Source organism: Pseudorca crassidens, chromosome X (assembly GCF_039906515.1).
Source record: "Pseudorca crassidens isolate mPseCra1 chromosome X, mPseCra1.hap1, whole genome shotgun sequence".
Lineage (NCBI taxonomy): Eukaryota > Metazoa > Chordata > Mammalia > Artiodactyla > Delphinidae > Pseudorca > Pseudorca crassidens.
In genome coordinates this window covers 101,493,536-101,513,196 of record NC_090317.1, presented here as the reverse complement: position 1 = coordinate 101,513,196, position 19,661 = coordinate 101,493,536, and the positions used below count along the sequence as shown (strand labels likewise).

At 37.4% G+C, this 19,661-nt stretch overlaps 1 protein-coding gene across 1 annotated transcript in view; it reads left to right on the top strand.

Annotated features, from left to right (window-relative positions):
* Positions 1-19,661, top strand: part of CFAP47 (cilia and flagella associated protein 47) — a 520,230-nt gene that overhangs the window by 281,029 nt on the left and 219,540 nt on the right. Inside the window, 2 exon segments of the mRNA XM_067722746.1 lie at positions 751-909; positions 11,045-11,133. Coding sequence (XP_067578847.1) covers positions 751-909; positions 11,045-11,133 — 248 coding nt within the window.

Below are 19,661 nucleotides of genomic sequence, written 5' to 3'. Positions count from 1 at the left end.
TAGAAAGTTGAAGATTAAATGAGATGGACATGTTTTCCTTATTCTTTCTTTTAATTCTATCTTTCAAATAAAAGTCATGCTACTTATATACCGTTATTTTGATTTGAGGTTCGAATTTTATTTTCAACCACAGTTTTAAGTATTTTTTTAATTCTTTGTCTTTCTCATTTTTTCCTCCCTGCAATCAAAAGTCATTGATAGGGCTTCCCTGGTGGCGCAGTGGTTGAGAGTCTGCCTGCTGATGCAGGGGACACAGGTTCGTGCCCTGGTCCGGGAAGATCCCACATGCCGTGGAGCGGCTGGGCCCGTGAGCCATGGCCGCTGAGCCTGCGCGTCCCAAGCCTGTGCTCCGCAATGGGAGAGGCCACAACAGTGAGAGGCCTGCATACAAAAAAAAAAAAAAAAAGTCATTGATTTAACTAAGAATGTGCCTAAACAGTAGCACAGAATGTCCTATGAAATTCACAACAAAAATACATATATGATTTCCTGTGGCTAGCTCTTAGAAAATCCAGTATTCAGTAGATTATACATACATTTGAAAGTTAACTTTAGGTTTTACATACTGGATCAAGATGTTTTGACTGACAGCAATAACTAGATTGTAGGCTTTCTAAGATCTGCAACAATCTTTAACTTTATTGTAGAAGTGAGTATTTGGCAGGGTGTGGTTACTAGGCACATACACTGAATAGATGCTTGTTGTCTTTTTTCACTACAATATTTTCGTTTTCATCTTTTGTTAAATAGAAACCAAATTACTGTTTGGTTTGAACTCTGAAATTTACCAGTCGCTTCCTCCATCCTGCTGAAGCTTCACTGCTATTAATTTCAAAACCTAAGAGTGGAGCAGGAGGTACTATGCTGACTTTTGCTCTCAAGGGTGAAGTCCTCAATTTTAAAGCCATCGTAAGTAAATGTTACCTATTTTATATGTTTCTGCTTTTCTCAGGCCATGGAGTGTCCCAAGCACAGCTGTGCTAAGTTTCATCTCCTGGCAGCTCTTTTTCTTTGAGATCATGTGTGTATACAGACACAGATGTGTACTTAACTTACATTTGCACAGTTTTTGGCTTCTGTATTTCTGATATTTTTACTTTGATACTCTTTCTTTGGAAATAAGTCTCAATTTTATAATAGAAGTTAAAGGGACTTGTGTTTTTATAAATGTTTTATACAATTTTAAAGGTTACTTTCCATTTATAGTTATTATAAAATATTGGCTATATTTGCTGTGTTGCACAACACATCCTTGAGCCTATCTTACACCCAATAGTTTGTACCTTCCACTCCCCCCCACCTCTAGTAACCATTAGTTTGTTCTCTGTAACTGCGAGTCTGTTTCTTTTTGTGTTATCTTCACTAGTTTGTTGTATTTTTTAGATTCCACCTATAAGTCATATCATACAGTATTTGTCTTTCTCTGTCTGACTTATTTCTCTAAACATAAACATAATGCCCTCCAAGTCCATCCATGTGGCTTCAGATGGCAAAATTTCATTCTTTTTTATGGCTGAGTAGTATTCCACTGCGCACGCGCGTGCGTGTGTGTGTGTGTATATATATATATATATATGTATATATATGCTGGACGCTTAGGTTGCTTCCATATCTTGGCAATTGTAAATAATGCTGCTCTGAACATTGGGGTGCATGTATCTTTTCAAATTAGTGTCTTCATTTTCTTCATATATGTACCCAGGAGTGGAACTGCTGCATCACATGGTAGTTCTATTTTTAGTTTTTTGAGAAACCTCCATACTGTTTTCCACAGTGGCTGCACCAACTTACATTCCCACCAACAGTGTACAAGGGTTCCCCTTTTTTACATCCTCACCAACATTTGTTATTTGTGTTCTTTTTGATGATGGCCATTCTGACAGGTGTGAGGTGGTATCTCATTATGGTTTTGATTTGCATTTTCCCTTATGATTAGCAAGGTGGAGCTTGTTTTCATGTGTCTATTGACCATCTGCATTTTGAAAGCACTTGTACTGAGTGCTATTTTAAGTTCAGCTTTTTAGGATTGTATCTGTGCTTTTTATCAAGGAGCCATTCACTATACATGTAGCAATTTACATGCCCTTCTTCTATGGAGACTTGTGATTTAAGTTAAAGCAGTCCCCGGACCTATGTCTCTTTTTGTTTGAATTAAGGTTCGGTGGTTTACACAGCATAGAAAATGTTTCTCTTATAGGTGCATTCATCAATTTATCTTGAGTGTCCTATGGAGCAAATCCATTAGAAAGATTACTAAGACTGGCGTTTAGTGAGATTTGATGATGTTCCAGGCAGAGTTCTAAGTGTTAATATCTCAAAGGTTGGGGCAGAAGGATTTTTAAACCTCTGTAAAATGGTTGTCATATTGCTTTGATTGACTTTGTGTAGCCATTAGTTTGTCTAAATATTATTTTCTACCATGGATGTATGGTAAAGAAGTAAATTTATGTTGCCAGATTTCCATATGGATTACAAAGAATCGTAGGTGTGCAGTGGCTTGAGTGGGAAGAAAAGAGAATGACTCTAGTAAAGGCCACTTGTGTGAGGAGAGCATTAAGATGCTCACCTGGACAGAATGGCTTATTCGATAAGGGCACCCAGGAGAGGGAGCAGGCATTTGATTGTCACTGAGATGTGTATTGTGATCTTCTGATTTCCTCCTGAATAATGAACTCTTACACTTCCCAAGCCTCTCACACAAATTCTCTGAAACAAAACATCTCTTTGCCACATGTGTCTAAGAGACCCATGGATGGTGTTAGCGTGTCATTATCATGGCTCTGGGGCAGAAAAGCTGACACTTGGAGCTTGTGTGATCTCTGTTTACTTTTCCACCTGGCTACTCATGGTCTTACACACCAGGAAATAGTTTGGAAAACAATGGAGAAATAAGGTGAGAATATGATTAGTCTAAAAATTTGGAATTCCTAGAATCTTTTCTTTCATGGAAGTCTTTTGGGTAATTTGAGTTTCAGTTTTATATATTTGTACTTTAATTATAGTTAAAATATGTCAGTGCAGCCACCGTGTTATAAACCCAGGCATGCCACAGTCACACACATTCCAACACAGATATTCTTGCACTCACACACCAGTGTGCACATGCACACACACACATACACACCTGCCCCTTCCTTATGTCATATGTATTAGGTATATATAAGATTGATTAATTTTCAAACGGAAAATCATACTCAGTCATTAACAAAATGAATTTTAAGGAAATCAATTTGGGAGACACTATTGTGAAAGATCATTCATTGGTTAGCATAGTACTATGGATCAGTGATGAGGAATAATCTATTTTTATTCTTTCCCACCCAGATTTTAACAGTATAATGTTTAAATATATTAATATCGGATCACCGGGGAAGATGACAGAAGAGTAAGATGCAGAGATCACCTTCCTCCCCACAGATACACCAGAAATACATCCACACGTGTAACAACTCCTACAGAACACCTACTGAACGCTGGCAGAAGACCTCAGACCTCTCAAAAGGCAAGGAACTCCCCACGTACCTGGGTAGGGCAAAAGAAAAAAGAATAAACAGAGACAAAAGAGTAGGGACAGGACCTGCACCAGTGGGAGGGAGCCGTGAAGGAGGAAAGGTTTCCACACACTAGGAAGCCCCTTCGTGGGCGGAGAGTGCGGGTGGCGGAGGGGGGAAGCTTCAGAGCTGCGGAGGAGAGCACAGCAACGGGTGCGGAGGGCAAAGCGGGGAGATTCCCGCACAGAGGATCAGTGCCGACTGGCACTCACCAGCCTGAGAGGCTTGTCTGCTCACCCGCCAGAGCGGGCCGGGCTGCGAGCAGAGGCTCGGGCTTCGGAGCTTAGATCCCAGGGAGAGGACTGGGGTTGGCTGCGTGAACACAGCCTGAAGGGGGCTTGTGCGCCACGGCTAGCCAGGAGGGAGTCCAGGAAAATGTCTGGAGCTGCCGAAGAGGCAAGAGACTTTCTCTTCCCTCTTTGTTTCCTGATGCACGAGGAGAGGGGATTAAGGGCGCTGCTTAAAGGAGCTCCAGAGACGGGCATGAGCCATTGCTAAAAGCATGGACCCCAGAGACAGGCATGAGACGCTAAGGCTGCTGCTACAGCCACCAAGAAGCCTGTGTGCAAGCACAGGTTACTCTCCACACCTTGCCTCCCGGGAGCCTGTGCAGCCCACCACTGCCCGCGTCCCGGGATCCAGGGACAACTTCCCCAGGAGAATGCATGGCGCGCCTCAGGCTGGTGCAATGTCCTGTTGGCCTCTGCCGCCGCAGGCTCACCCCGCACTCCGTACCCCTCCTTCCCCCGGGCCTGAGTGAACCACAGCCCTGTAAGCAGCTGCTCCTTTAACCCCGTCCTGTCTGAGCGAAGAACAGACACCATCCGGCGACCTACACGCAGAGGCGGAGCCAAATCCAAAGTTGAGCCCCAGGAGCTGTGAGAACAAAGAAGAGAAAGGGAAATCTCTCCCAGCAGCCTCAGAAACAGGAGATTAAAGCTCCACAATCAACTTGATGTACCCTGCATCTGTGAAATACATAAATAGACAACGAATTATCCCAAATTGAGGAGGTGGACTTTGAGAGCAAGATTTATGATTTTTTTCCCCTTTTCCTCTTTTTGTGAGTGTGTATGTGTATGCTTCTGTGTGAGATTTTGTCTGTATAGCTTTGCTTTCACCATTTGATCTAGGGATCTATCTGTCTGGTTTTTTTTTTCTTTATAAAAATTTTTTTCTTAATAATAATTTTTTATTTTAATAATTTTATTTTAGCTTATTTTATTTTATTTTATCTTTCTTTCTCTTTCTTTCTTTCTTTCTTTCTTTCTTTCCTCCCTCCCTCCCTCCCTCCCTCCTTCCTTCCTTCCTTCCTAACTTCCTTCCTTCCTTCCTTCCTTCCTTTCTTTCTTTCTTTTTCTTTACTTTCTTTCTTTTTCTTTTCTTTCTTTCTTTCTTTCTTTCTTTCTTTCTTTCTTTCTTTCTTTCTTTCTTTCTTTCTTTCTTTCTTTCTTTCTCTCTTTCTCTCTTTCTCTCTTTCTCTCTTTCTTTCTTCTTTTTCTCCCTTTTATTCTGAGCCATGTGGATGAAAGGCTCTTGGTGCTGCAACCAGGACTCAGCGCTCTGCCTCTGAGGTGGGAGAGCCAACTTCAGGACACTGGTCCACAAGAGACCTACCAGTTCCACATAATATCAAATGGCGAAAATCTCCCAGAGATCTCCATCTCAACACCAGCACCCAGCTTCACTCAACGACAAGCAAACTACAGTGCTGGACACCCTATGCCAAACAACTAGCAAGACAGGAACACAACCCCACCCATTAGCAGAGAGGCTGCCTGAAATCATAGTAAGGCCACAGACACCCCAAAACACACCACCAGACATGGACCTGCCCACCAGAAAGACAAGATCCAGCCTCATCCACCACAACACAGGCACTAGTCTCCTCCACCAGGAAGCCTACACAACCCACTGAACCAACTTTAGCCACTGGGGACAGACACCAAAAACAACAGGAACTACAAACCTGCAGCCTACAAAAAGGAGACCCCAAACAGAGTAAATTAAGCAAAATGAGAAAACAGAAAAACACACAACATATGGAGCAAGATAAAAACCCACCAGACCTAACAAATGAAGAGGAAATAGGGAGTCTACCTGAAAAAGAATTCAGAATAATGATAGTAAAGATGATCCAAAATCTTCGAAATAGAATACAGAAAATGCAAGAAACATGTAACAAGGACCTAGAAGAACTAAAGATGAAACAAGCAACGATGAACAACACAATAAATGAAATTAAAAATACTCTAGATGGGATCAATAGCAGAATAACTGAGGCAGAAGAACGGATAAGTGACCTGGAAGATAAAATGGTGAAAATAACTACTGTAGAGCAGAATGAAGAAAAAAGAATGAAAAGAACTGAGGACAGTCTCAGAGACCTTTGGGACAACATTAAACACACCAACATTCAAATTATAGGGGTTCCAGAAGAAGAAGACAAAAAGAAAGGGACTAAGAAAATATTTGAAGAGATTATAGTTGAGAACTTCCCTAATATGGGAAAGGAGATAGTTAATCAACTCCAGGAAGCAGACAGAGTCCCATACAGGATAAATCCAAGGATAAACACGCCAAGACACGTTAATCAAACTTTCAAATATTAAATACAAAGAAAACATATTAAAAGCAGCAAGGAAAAAACAACAAATAACACACAGGGAATCCCCATAAGGTTAACAGCTGATCTTTCAGCAGAAAGTCTGCAAGCCAGAAGGGACTGGCAGGACATATTTAAAGTGATGAAGGAGAAAACCTACAAACAAGATTACTCTACCCAGCAAGGATCTCATTCAGATTAGATGGAGAAATTAAAATCTTTACAGACAAGCAAAAGCTGAGAGAGTTCAGCACCACCAAACCAGCTTTACAACAAATGCTAAAGGAACTTCTCTAGGCAAGAAACACAAGAGAAGGAAAAGACCTACAATAACAAACCCAAAACAATTAAGAAAATAAGAATAGGAACATACATATCGATAATTACCTTAAATGTAAATGGATTAAATGCTCCCACGAAAAGTCACAGATTGGCTGAATGGATACAAAAACGAGACCTATATATATGCTGTCTACCAGAGCCCCACTTCAGACCTAGAGACACACACAGACTGAAAGTAAGGGGATGGAAAAATATTCCATGCAAATGGAAATCAGAAGAAAGCTGGAGTAGCAATTCTCATATCAGACAAAATAGACTTTAAAATAAAGACTATTACAAGAGACAAAGAAGGACATTACATAATGATCAAGGGATCTATCCAAGAAGAAGATATAACAATTGTAAATATTTATGCACCCAACATAGGAGCACCTCAATACATAAGGCAAATACTAACAGCCATAAAAGGGGAAATCGACAGTAACACATTCATAGTAGGGGACTTTCACACCCCACTTACACCAATGGACAGATCATCCAAAATGAAAATAAATAAGGAAACACTTGCTTTAAGTGACACATTAAACAAGGTGGACTTAATTGATATTTATAGGACATTCCATCCAAAAACAATAGAATACACATTTTTCTCAAGTGCTCATGGAACATTCTCCAGGATAGATCATATCTTGGGTCACAAATCAAGCCTTGGTTAATTTAAGAAAATTGAAATTGTATCAAGTATCTTTTCCGAGCACAACGCTATGAGACTAGATATCAATTACAGGAAAAGATCTGTAAAAAATACAAACACATGGAGGCTAAACAATACACTACTTAATAACGAAGTGATCACTGAAGAAATCAAAGAGGAAATCAAAAAATACCTAGAAACAAATGACAGTGGAGACACGACAACCCAAAACCTATGGGATGGAGCAAAAGCAGTTCTAAGAGGGAAGTTTATAGCAATACAATCCTACCTTAAGAAACAGGAAACATCTCGAATAAACAACCCAACCTTGCACCTAAAGCAATTAGAGAAAGAAGAACAAAAAAACTCCAAAGTTAGCAGAAGGAAAGAAATCATAAAGATCAGATCAGAAATAAATGAAAAATAAATGAAGCAAACAATAGTAAAGATCAATAAAACAAAGCTAGTTCTTTGAGAAGACAAAAAATATTGATAAACCATTACCCAGACTCATCAGGAGATAAAGGGAGAAGACTCAAATCAATAGAATTAGAAATGAAAAAGGAGAAGTAACAAATGACACTGCAGAAATACAGAGGATCATGAGAGATTACTACAAGCAATACTATGCCAATAAAATGGACAACCTTGAAAAAATGGACAAATTCTTAGAAATGCACAATCTGCCAAGACTGAATCAGGAAGAAATAGAAAATATGAAGAGACCAATCACAAGCACTGAAATTAAAACTGTGATTAAAAATCTTCCAACAAACCAAAGCCCAGGAACAGATGGCTTAACAGGCGAATTCTATCAAACATTCAGAGAAGAGCTAACACCTATCTTTCTCAAACTCTTCCCAAATATAGCAGAGGGAGGAACACCCCCAAACTCATTCTGCGAGGCCACCATCACCTTGATACCAAAACCAGACAAAGATGTCACAAAGAAAGAAAACTACAGGCCAATATCACTGATGAACCTAGATGCAAAAATCCTCAACAAAATACTAGCAAACAGAATCCAGCAGCACATTAAAAGGATCATACACCATGATCAAGTGGGGTTTATTCCAAGAATGCAAGGATTCGTCAATATACGCAAATCAATCAACGTGATAAACCATATTAACAAATTGAAGGAGAAAAACCATATGATCATCTCAATAGATGCAGAGAAAGCTTTTGACAAAATTCAACACCCATTTATGATAAAAACCCTGCAGAAAGTAGGCATAGAGGGAACTTTCCTCAGCATAATAAAGGCCATATATGACAAACTCACAGCCAACATCGTACTCAGTGGTGAAAAACTGAAAGCATTTCCACTAAGATCAGGAAAAAGACAAGGTTGCCCACTCTCACCACTCTTATTCAACATAGGTTTGCAAGTTTTAGCCACAGCAATCAGAGAAGAAAAGGAAATAAAAGGAATCCAAATTGGAAAAGATGAAGTAAAGCTGTCCCTGTTGGCACATGACATGATACTATACATAGAGAATCCCAAATATGCTACCAGAAAACTACTAGAGTTAATCAATGAATTTGGTAAAGTAGCAGGATACAAAATTAATGCACAGAAATCTCTGGCATTCCTATACACTAATGTTGAAAAATCTGAAAGTGAAATCAAGAAAACACTCCCATTACCACTGCAACAAAAAGAATAAAATATCTAGGAATAAACCTACCCAAGGACACAAAAGACCTGTATGCAGAAAGTTATAAGACACTGATGAAAGAAATTAAAGATGATACCAACAGATGTTGAGATACACCATGTTCTTGGATTGGAAGAATCAACATTGTGTAAACGATTATACTACCCAAAGCAATCTACAGATTCAATGCAATCCCTATCAAACTACCACTGGCATTTTTCACAGAACTAGAACAAAAAGTTTCACAGTATGTATGGAAACACAAAAGACCCTGAATAGCCAAAGCAATCTTGAGAACGACAAACGGAGCTGGAGGAATCAGGCTCCCTGACTTCAGACTATACTAGAAAGCTATAGTAATCAAGAAAGTATGGTACTGGTACAAAAAGAGAAAGATAGATCAATGGAACAAGGTAGAAAGCCTAGAGATAAACCCATGCACATATGGTAACCTTATCTTTGATAAAGGAGGCAAGAATGTACAGTGGAGAAAGGACAGCCTCTTCAATAAGTAGTGCTGGGGAAACTGGACAGGTACATGTAAAAGTATGAGATCAGATCACTTCCTAACACCATACACAAAAATAAGCTCAAAATGGATTAAAGACCTAAATATAAGGCCAGAAACCATCAAACTCTTAGAGGAAAACATAGGCAGGACACTCTATGACATAAATCACAGCAAGATCCTTTTTGACCCACCTCCTAGAGAAATGGAAATAAAAACAAAAATAAACAAATGGGACCTAATGAAACTTCAAGGCTTTTGCACAGCAAAGGAAACCATAAACAAGACCAAAAGACAACCCTCAGAATGGGAGAAAATATTTGCAAATGAAGCAACTGACAAAGGATTAATTTCCAAAATTTACAAGCAGCTCATGCAGCTCAATAACAAAAAAAACAAACAACCCAATCCAAAAATGGGCAGAACACCTAAATAGGCATTTCTCCAAAGAAGATATACAGACTGCCAACAAACACATGAAAGAATGCTCAGCATCATTAATCATTAGAGAAATGCAAATCAAAACTACAGTGAAATATCATCTCACACCAGGCAGAATGGCCATTATCAAAATATGTAGAAACTATAAATGCTGGAGAGGGTGTGGAGGAAAGGGAACACTCTTGCACTGCTGGTGGGAATGTGAATTGGTACAACCACTATGGTGAACAGTATGGAGGTTCCTTAAGAAACTACAAATAGAACTACCATACGACCCAGCAATCCCACTACTGGGCATATACCCTGAGAAAACCATAATTCAAAAAGAGTCATGTACCCAAATGTTCATTGCAGCTCTATTTTCAGTAGCCTGTAGATGGAAACATCCTAAGTGTCTATCATTGTGTGAATGGGTAAAGAAGAGTGTCACATATATACAATGGAATATTACTCAGCCATAAAAAGAAACGAAATTGATCTATTTGTAATGAGGTGGATGGACTTAGAATCTGTGATACAGAGTGAAGTAAGTCAGGAAGAGAAAGACAAATACTGTATGCTAACACATATATATGGAATTCAAGAAAAAAAATGTCATCAAGAACCTAGGGGTAGGACAGGAATAAAGACACAGACCTAGTAGAGAATGGACTTGAGGATATGGGGAGGGGGAAGTGTAAGCAGTGACAAAGCGAGAGAGTGTCATGGACATATATATACTACCAAACGTAAAATAGATAGCTAGTGGGAAGCAGCCGCATAGCACAGGGAGATTAGCTTGGTGGTTTGTGATGACCTAGAGGGGTGGGATAGGGAGGGTGGGAGGGAGGGAGCTGCAAGAGGGAACAGATATGGGAACATATGTATATGTATAACTGATTTACTTTGTTATAAAGCAGAAACTAACACACCATTGTAAAGCAATTATACTCCAATAAAGATGTAAAAAAAAATTGATATCACTATGTTATTTAAATGGACAGTTTTTTAGGTACTTTAAGTTTGTTTTTTATTTTTTATTTATTTTTTTTTGTGATACGCGGGCCTCTCACTATTGTGGCCTCTCCCTTTGCGGAGCACAGGCTCCGGATGCACAGGCTCAGCAGCCATGGCTCACGGGCGTAGCCGCTCTGCGGCATGTGGGATCTTCCCGGACCAGGGCACGAACCCGTGTCCCCTGCATCGGCACGCGGACTCTCACCCACTGCGCCACCAGGGAAGCCCCAGTTTGTTTTTTATAATTGAGGTTATCATTTTTTGTTATTATCATATTGTATGTTTTATATATTTTTTTTACCTTAGGCAAGTATAAAATGCAAATCTCCGTGTTATAAATGGAAAGAAATCATTGTGAATGTTAAAAATCCCTTCCACGCTGCTGGGAACTTCAGGTAAGTTATTGTTTTGACATAAATTCATTGCAATTAGCCATATTGAATCTTAAGAGAAGTATGTATTTTTCTTCAACATGAACTGTTTTGAGGAGAAATTTTATATATTTACATTGCTATAAATTTATAAGCATCAGCAGGTAAAATAGAACAAATAATGAAGGTAAATCAGTTTTCCTTGAAATGCTATTTGATCTCTACAAAGCTAAGGCTGATCATATCAAATTTATGAATTTTGTCTCTAAGCTTTCTGTTTATTGAGATTTACAGTTCTTTCATTTTTTAAAACTTATAATTAATATACTTTTTAACTTCTAATTTTATCCTATCTGTTAATTTTCAAAAGTGAAATGTTGATTCAAGCGGAAAATTTATTTTTACCTAAAGCATCATGATTAATTCAAACTGCACATTAAACGTGCATTTGTGCATCTTGAGATTTAGCAACAACAATAACAACAGCATATATTTGAAATTAAAAGACAATAAATTGCTTAAGTATTATTTAAGGTCACAAGTAGAAAAATGTCTTTCTATAAATTTACATATAAATTTACCTTACGTATCGCTTAAATTATGAACTGTGTTTCCACCAGCTTTAAAAATCAGATCCTTACAGCAGTACTTGTGTCGAGACTAGAAGTTGTATGTATGCTTATTATTTTAGTAGTTGATAATTTCCAGTTTTTAAATCACTATATGTCTAGGCTTTTGGTAATTTCTTATTAACAATATCATTTATTTTTTACAAAACAAAAATTCTTTTTTTAAAACGGCTGGTGAATTTATGGTTCCCATGTTCAGTGAGGGAGAATTTTATTTACCCTAATTTTATTAAAGTGTTATATCAGAATGTAAGGAATAAAAAATACCAGAATATGTGGCATTAATCCAGTATTAAAATATGCCCTTAAGTAAACCAAATGACTGCAGTTCTTCAGAGGAAATCAGGATCAAACATGTTTAGACTTATTCTAGTGGTAGAACTGAAAGTAAATCTCAAATTTCCTGGAATTGGTAGAATATTATAATTGTATGTTTCTCAAAAAATTATAATATTTTATTGTTATTTTATGGTTTATCTCAGATTGAATTAAAATTGTTACTTCTTGTGAGGAATGCATGGTTTTGTAAAGGACAAGATTGTTAATTGGGGACTTTTGACTCCTTCCTCTCTTATTTGAATGTGGCCTTCAAACTTAGGGAATGGGAATATGAACTGAAAAATTTAAGGCCAATCATAAAATTTGTAAAATTAATATTTTACTGTAAACATATATTACTTTTAAAGGTAAAATATAATAAATGAGAATGAATAAGAAAGGAAATTTAAAGCCACATAATTCATATAGAGACTATTTTAATGTTATAAACAGTATAACAATAAGTGACCTAGTTTTTCATATTACACTTACAAAAAATGATCAGGATTTGCTTATTATTAATAATCTCATATTAAATGTACTTTAAAGTAAAATTTTAAATTTCATATATTTTCCAAAAATTTATATGCAGCACAATGATCAGATTTGATTCTACTTTGTCAAAATTTAATATTCTTTTTAACAAATAAGGTGACCCAGTCTAGATTTAAAAAAAAAAAAAAATTATTGAGCTGTGATTGATATACAATATTATATATTCTGGTATACAGTACAGTGATTCACAATTTTTAAAGGTAATGCTCCATTTATAGTTATTATAAAATATTGGTTCTATTCTCTTTGCTGTACAATATATCCTTGTAGCTTATTTATTTTATACATGGTAGTTTGCACTTCTTAATCTCCTATCCAGTCTAGATTTAACAGAAACAGGATTAGCTCCCACACCTCTGTGTACCAGATCAGTAGTTCTCAAATTCCTCTTTAGCAGGATGCAACTATTTCATGCTGTATAATTCTTTTTTTACGTGTTGTAAGGTTTGGTTTAGTAGTATTTTGTTGAAATTTTTGCATTTATAAAAAAAGGATTTACTAGTGTAATTTTCTTTTCTTGTGATGTCTTTATCTGCTTTTTATATCATCAATACTACCCTCAGAGAAGGATTTGGGAAATGGGCCTTTCCATTCTATTTTTGGGGAGAGTTTGTGAAAGACTGGTATTTATTCTTCTAATGTTTGGTAGAATTGAAGCCATCTGGGTCTGAGCTTTGCTTTGTGGAAACTTTATTACTAATTTCATCTCTTGTTATGGCATACTCAGATTTTGCATTTCTTCTTGAATCAGTTTGGTAGTTTGTGCCATTGTAGGAATTTATACATTTCCTCTAAATTATCTAAGTTGTTGGCATGGAAGTTTTCACAGTATTCCCTTATAATCCTTTTTTTCCCCCCTGCAAAGGCAGTAGTGATGGCCCTTCTTCCATCCCTTACTTTGATTTTTCTCTCCTTTATTCTTGGTCAATCTAGGTAAAGATTTGTTAATTTTATTGATCTTTTGAAAGACCCTTCTTCTAGTTTCCTTGATATTTTCTATTGTTTATCTTTTTTTAAAAAACATCTTATTTTGAGGTATATTTGGTATGCAAAAAAACCCTATACATTTAAAGTATACAATTTGATGAGCTTGGACATATGCATGTACCATGATACTATCACGACAATGAAGGCAATAAACATATCCATCACTTCCAAAAGTTTCCTTGTGTTCCTTTTCTCTTTTTTTTTTTCCTTTTTTGTGGTGAGAATTCTTAACATGAGAATTGCCCTCTTAACAAATGTTTTAGTGCACAATACCATATTGTTATTTATAGGCACTATGTTGCATAGAACATCTATAGTACTTATCCATCTTGCATAACTGAAACTTTATACAACAACTCCCATTTCATCCTCTTCCCAGCCTCCAGCAACCACCAGTCTACTCTCTGCTTTATGAGTTTGACTATTTTAGATACCTCATGTAAATAGTAACTTAATTTCACTGAGATTCACAAAGTGTTACTCTTATATAGCTCTATTCCCTTCCCCCTATTTTGTGTTTCTTTTGGTCATATGTATTATATCAATAATGTTACAATAGTCAGTAATATTATATAATATTTATGTATATTTCTTTTTATTTATTTTGTATATTTTTTATGATTTTAAGAAAACTGAGAGAAAAAAGGACAGTATATCAATTTACTAGGGCTGCCAGCACAAAATACCGTAAGACTGGGTGGCTTAAACAACAGAAATTTATTTCTCACAGTTCTTGAGGCTAGAAGTCCAAGATCAAGGTGCTGGCAGATTAGGTTTCTTCTGAGGCCTCTCTCTTTGGCTCACAGATGGCCCCCTTCTTTCTGTGTCTTCACATGGTCTTTTCTCTCTGTGTGTGCATGCCTCGTGTCTCTTTGTATGTCCACGTTTCCTCTTACAAGAACACCAATCAGGATGAATTAGGGCCCACCCTAATGGCCTCATTTTAACTTAATCACCTTTAAAGGCCCTATGTCCAACTAAAGTCACATTGTGAGGTACTAGGGGTTAAGGCTTCAACATACGAAGTTTGCGGGGGGTGCACAGTTCAGTTCATAACAGAAAGTACATATTTATAACCTTCATTATATTAGCCTTCTTATTTATCATTTTTGTTTTCTTTAATTGTTCTTATAGATTCATGTTACCTTCTGGAATGATTTCCATAGCCCAGTCCAAGTTTGCTCTCACCTACCTCACTCCTTCCTTCCTTCCGTCCTTTCCTCCCTCCTTTCTTTCCTTCCTCTCTTTCACAGAAAAACAAATGTATTATTTAATAAACTATTATAAGGTAAACACTCTTGTATTTGAGTCAGGAAATAGGACTTTGTCAACCGTCCCCAAATCTCTTCTTTCTTTCTTGAATAAACTGCTATCTTGACTTTCATGGTAATCAAGGAAGTGACACACACAAGTGTGAATTTCTGGGCACTGGAGTTTACTCTTGCTGATTAAAAAAAAATCATGTGCCTTTTAAATGATTTACAAGTTCCTCCTCCATTTCTTTCTTTTCCTTACAATCATCAGTTGAAGAACATGAGCTGATTGAGCTGCGGTTTCCCATGTCTGGATTTTGCTGATTTCATGTTTATGGTATAGGTTCACGTGTTCTTTTCTCAGTTGTATATTTTTTAAATTCACAGCTGGATACAGAGGAATGGATACAGAGGAACTCAGGTTCAGTTGCTTTGGCAAGATTAAAGGAAATGACATATTCTTTCTTTAGGAAGCATATAATATCTTGTCTCTTTTTGGAATGTTAGTAGCCATTGATACTCAGTGGGTACCTCCATTATTCGTGGGTGGTTACAAAATGGTGATATTCCATTTCTATCATTTATGAAATGTATTAGTTGGAATATTTTTACAAAGAGAACATCTTCTCATCTCTTTGGTTATCCAGTGGTACAGTTCATATAAGAAAAGTAAAATAAATGTTTAATTGTTTCCCTTTATTTTTCTTCTTTTTAACCTTTTGACCCCCTTCACCCATTTATCCCACGCACCCCATCCCCCAAGTCTGGCATCCACCAGTCTGTTCTCCATATCTATGAGCCCGTTTATTTCAAGATTCTACATATGAGAGAGATTATATTGTATTGTCATCTTCTGTCTGACTTATTTTATTTAATGACCTTGAGGTCCATCATGGTTTTGCAAATGGCAATATTTCATTGTTTGTTATGGCTGAGTAATATTTCATTGTATATATACACCACAATTTCTTTATCCATTCATCTGTGAATGGACACTTAGGTTGTTTCCGTATCTTAACAACTGTAAATAATGCTGCAGTGAACATGGAGGTGCATGTATCTTTTAGAGTTAGTGTTTTTGTTTTCTTTAGATAAATACCTAGAAGTGGAATTGCTGGATCATATGCTAGTTCTGTTTTTAATTGTTTGAGGACCCTCCAAACTATTTTCCATAGTGGCTGCACCCATTTACATTCCCACCAACAGTGCAGAAAGGTTCCTTTTTCTCCACAACCTCACCAACACTTATTACTTCTTGTCTTTTTTTTTTTTTTTTTTTTTTGCAGTACGCGGGGCCTCTCACTGTTGTGGCCTCTCCCGTTGCGGAGCACAGGCTCCGGACGCGCAGGCTCAGCGGCCATGGCTCACGGGCCCAGCCACTCCGCAGCATGTGGGATCTTCCCGGACCGGGGCACGAACCCGTGTCCCCTGCATCGGCAGGCGGACTCTCAACCACTGCGCCACCAGGGAAGCCCTAGCCATTTTAACAGGTATAAGATATATCTCATTGTGGTTTTGGTTTGCATTTCCCTCATGATTAATGATGTTAAGGATTTTTTCATGTGCCAGTTGGCCATCTGTATGCCTTCTTTAGAAAAATGTGTATTCAGATCTTCTGCCCATTTTTTAATCAGATTGTTTGGATTTTTGTGATTTAGATATTGGGTTTTTTATATTTTGGATATTAGCCCCTTATCAGATATTTGATTTGCAAATATTTTCTCCAATTCATTAGGTTGCCTTTATATTTTGTTGATGATTTCCTTTACTGTGCAGAAGCTTTATTTCAGTTTGATGTAGTCCCATTTGTTTATTTTTGCTTTTGTTGCTTTTCCTTTTGGTGTCAGATTCAAAATATCACTAAGACCTATATCAAGGAGTTTACATAAGCCTGTGTTTTCTTCTAGGAGTTTTATGCTTTTAAGTCTTATGTTCAAGTCTGTAATCTATTTTGAGTTAATTTTTGTGTATGATGTAAAATAGTGATCTAGTTTCATTCTTTTGCATGTGGCTGACCAGTTTTCCCAGAACCACTTACTGAAGAGACTGTCAGTACCACATTGTATATTCTTGGCTCCTTTGTTGTAAATAATTGACCGTATAAGTGTGAATTTATTTCTGGGTTCTCCATTCTTTTCCATTGATCTATGTATCTGTCTTTATGCAAATACCATACTGTTTTAATTACTCTACCTTCGTATTGTTTGAAATTGGGGAGTGTGACACAGCTATGTTCACCCATCTCATTTTGCAAATGGTTTTTATTTTCCTTTCTCTTTTTCCTCTCTTTCTGTTAATTTCATTAAACATGTGTTGGTCCATTTAAGTGTATACCATATATATGTGACTGTTTATTTTCTTTTTCTCTCTGTTTTCAGACTGCATAATCTCTATCAATCTTGAAGTTTGTTAATTCTTTTTTTCCTGCCAATTCAAATCTCTTGAGCCCCTCTAGTGATTTTTTTATATCTGTTTTTGTTGTTTCCAAATCCACAATTTCCATTTGGTTCTTTATTAATTTCATTCTGTTTTGATATTCTCTATTTGATGTTACATTGTCATCATGCCTTCCTTTACTTCTGTAGTCATAGTTTCCTTCGTTTTTGAAGACATTTACAATGGCTATTTTGAATTAGTGTTCTGTTAAATATGGTAGTTGATCACTCCAACAGGCAGTTTTTCTTGCATGCCTCTTTTATTGTTTCTTTGCTTGTTTCATAATTGTTATGTTGGAAACTGGACGTTTTTGAAAATATATTGAGTTCTGGTCCCACTTCCCACAGGATTGTTAATGTTGTTTGGTTGTTTGTTTACTGAGTAGCTGGCTTATTTTAGTGATGTCTACTCCCCATTCTCCCGTCCCCCCCCAAAAAAAAAAAAACACATACATAGTGTGAACCTTCTAATGTTGCTTCTAGGGGATACAGCCTTGGGTATGCTCACAGTCACTCTGAGTTAACAGTGGTTTTGTCAGGGCTTTCTTTGACTCTCTGTGTCTCTATCCACACCTAGCTATTAAATTTCCCTAATTCCAATTCTATGGAAGGCATAAATTGCTCTTCAGGCCAATTCAATCAAATCCAGGTCCTTTGAAATAATAATTCGTTAGGTCAGTGTTTGAGATTTATTCTGTCCCCAGGAGCGCTCCTCCCAGTGGTCTCTTGCCCCAGGTTTCTCCAACAAACTAGCAGGGATCCTCCCAATTGCCTTTCACTACAACTGCACTATTTTTTATTTTTTATTTTTTGGGCTGTGTTGTGTCTTCATTGCTGTACGCAGGCTTTCTCTAGTTGCAACGAGCAGGGGCTACTCTTCGTTGTGGTGCGTGGACTTCTCATTGCAGTGTCTTCTCTTGTTGTGGAGCATGGGTTCTAGAGTGCAGGCTCAGTAGTTGTGGCGCATGGGCTTAGTTGCTCCGCAGCATGTGGGATCTTCCTGGACCAGGGCTCGAACCCGTGTCGCCTGTATTGGCAGGTGGATTCTTAACCACTGCGCCACCAGGGAAGCTCCACCTGCACTATTTTTAAGGGCACCCTTGATCTTCACGTTTTTGAAAATGGAATCAGTTCCTTTGTGAAGAGATTAAGAACTATATGCGTTAAGGTCAGCTTCTCCCTCTAGGCAAAATCTCTGAGCCACAGCTCTCTTGGTGGAACTGGGGACACTGGTACACTTTTCTTGGAGAATCAGTCCCACATTAGGAGCTGAGTGCTAGGTGGGATGGGGGACAGTAGCTTCAGGTCTTCCTGGCTTGCTTCTTCCAGCATAGATCCACCACTTTATAAGGTAGGGCAATGGCAATTTCACATCCATGTAGAGCCTGTGGTCCATGATTTGGTGCTGGGCAGAAGAAGGGAGCCCCTTGGCTCCTCTCAGCTGCATTTGCCCGGAACTTAGCCTTAGCAACGTGTACTTGGGGCAGGATGAGAAATGTTGATGTCACACATCTCTCAGAAATATAGTTCTTTATCTGGGAGCTAGGGGAGGAATGAGCCCTATATTCTTAGCTGTACTTGTCTGGAGTAGAGTTTATGTCTTAATTGGGTGAGGAAGGAGGAGGAAGGGAGTGGTCTTGGTTCAAGTGCCACAGACTGCATCTTTTCTTACTGAATTTAGTAAATATTACTGAAGAGGTGTGTGTTTTTTGGGGTTTTTTTTTTTTTTTTTTTTTTTTTTTTTTGCTATATGCCCTCAAGATCATTTCCAGAGAGTTTATATAGTTGATTTTTATATTTTAACTCATTTCCCTGGTAAGTAGTCCATGGAGCTCTCATGCTGTCATGCTGGAACATTGTTTGCTTTAAGTTCTATTTTGTCTGTTATTAGTATAGTCACTCCAGTTCTCTTTTTTTTTTTTACTGTTTGCATGGTATTTTTTGTTTGTTTGTTTGTTTAATTCTTTTGTTCCCAGTCTGTTTGTGTCTTTGAACCAATGTTTGTCTTTTTTCTAAGCTATTTTTTCCATTTTGTCAATCTCTGCCTTTTGATTAGAGTGTTAATCCCTTTACAATTAATGTAATCTCTGATACAGTAGGGTTTTTGTCTGCCATTTTGATACTTGTTTCCTATAAGTCCTGTGTCTTTGTTCATCTGTTTCTTTATTACTGCTTGATTTTGTTTTAAATATTTACTTTTAGTGTGCCTTTTAAAATTTTTGTTTCTTTTACTGTATGTTTTCTTAGTTTTTTTCTCAGTAGTTATCCTGAATATTATAATTAGCACCCTAATTTAAAATAATCTAGCTCAGATTGATACCAATTTAATTTCAGTATAATTCAGAAACTTTGCTTCAGTGTATCTCCTTTTCCTA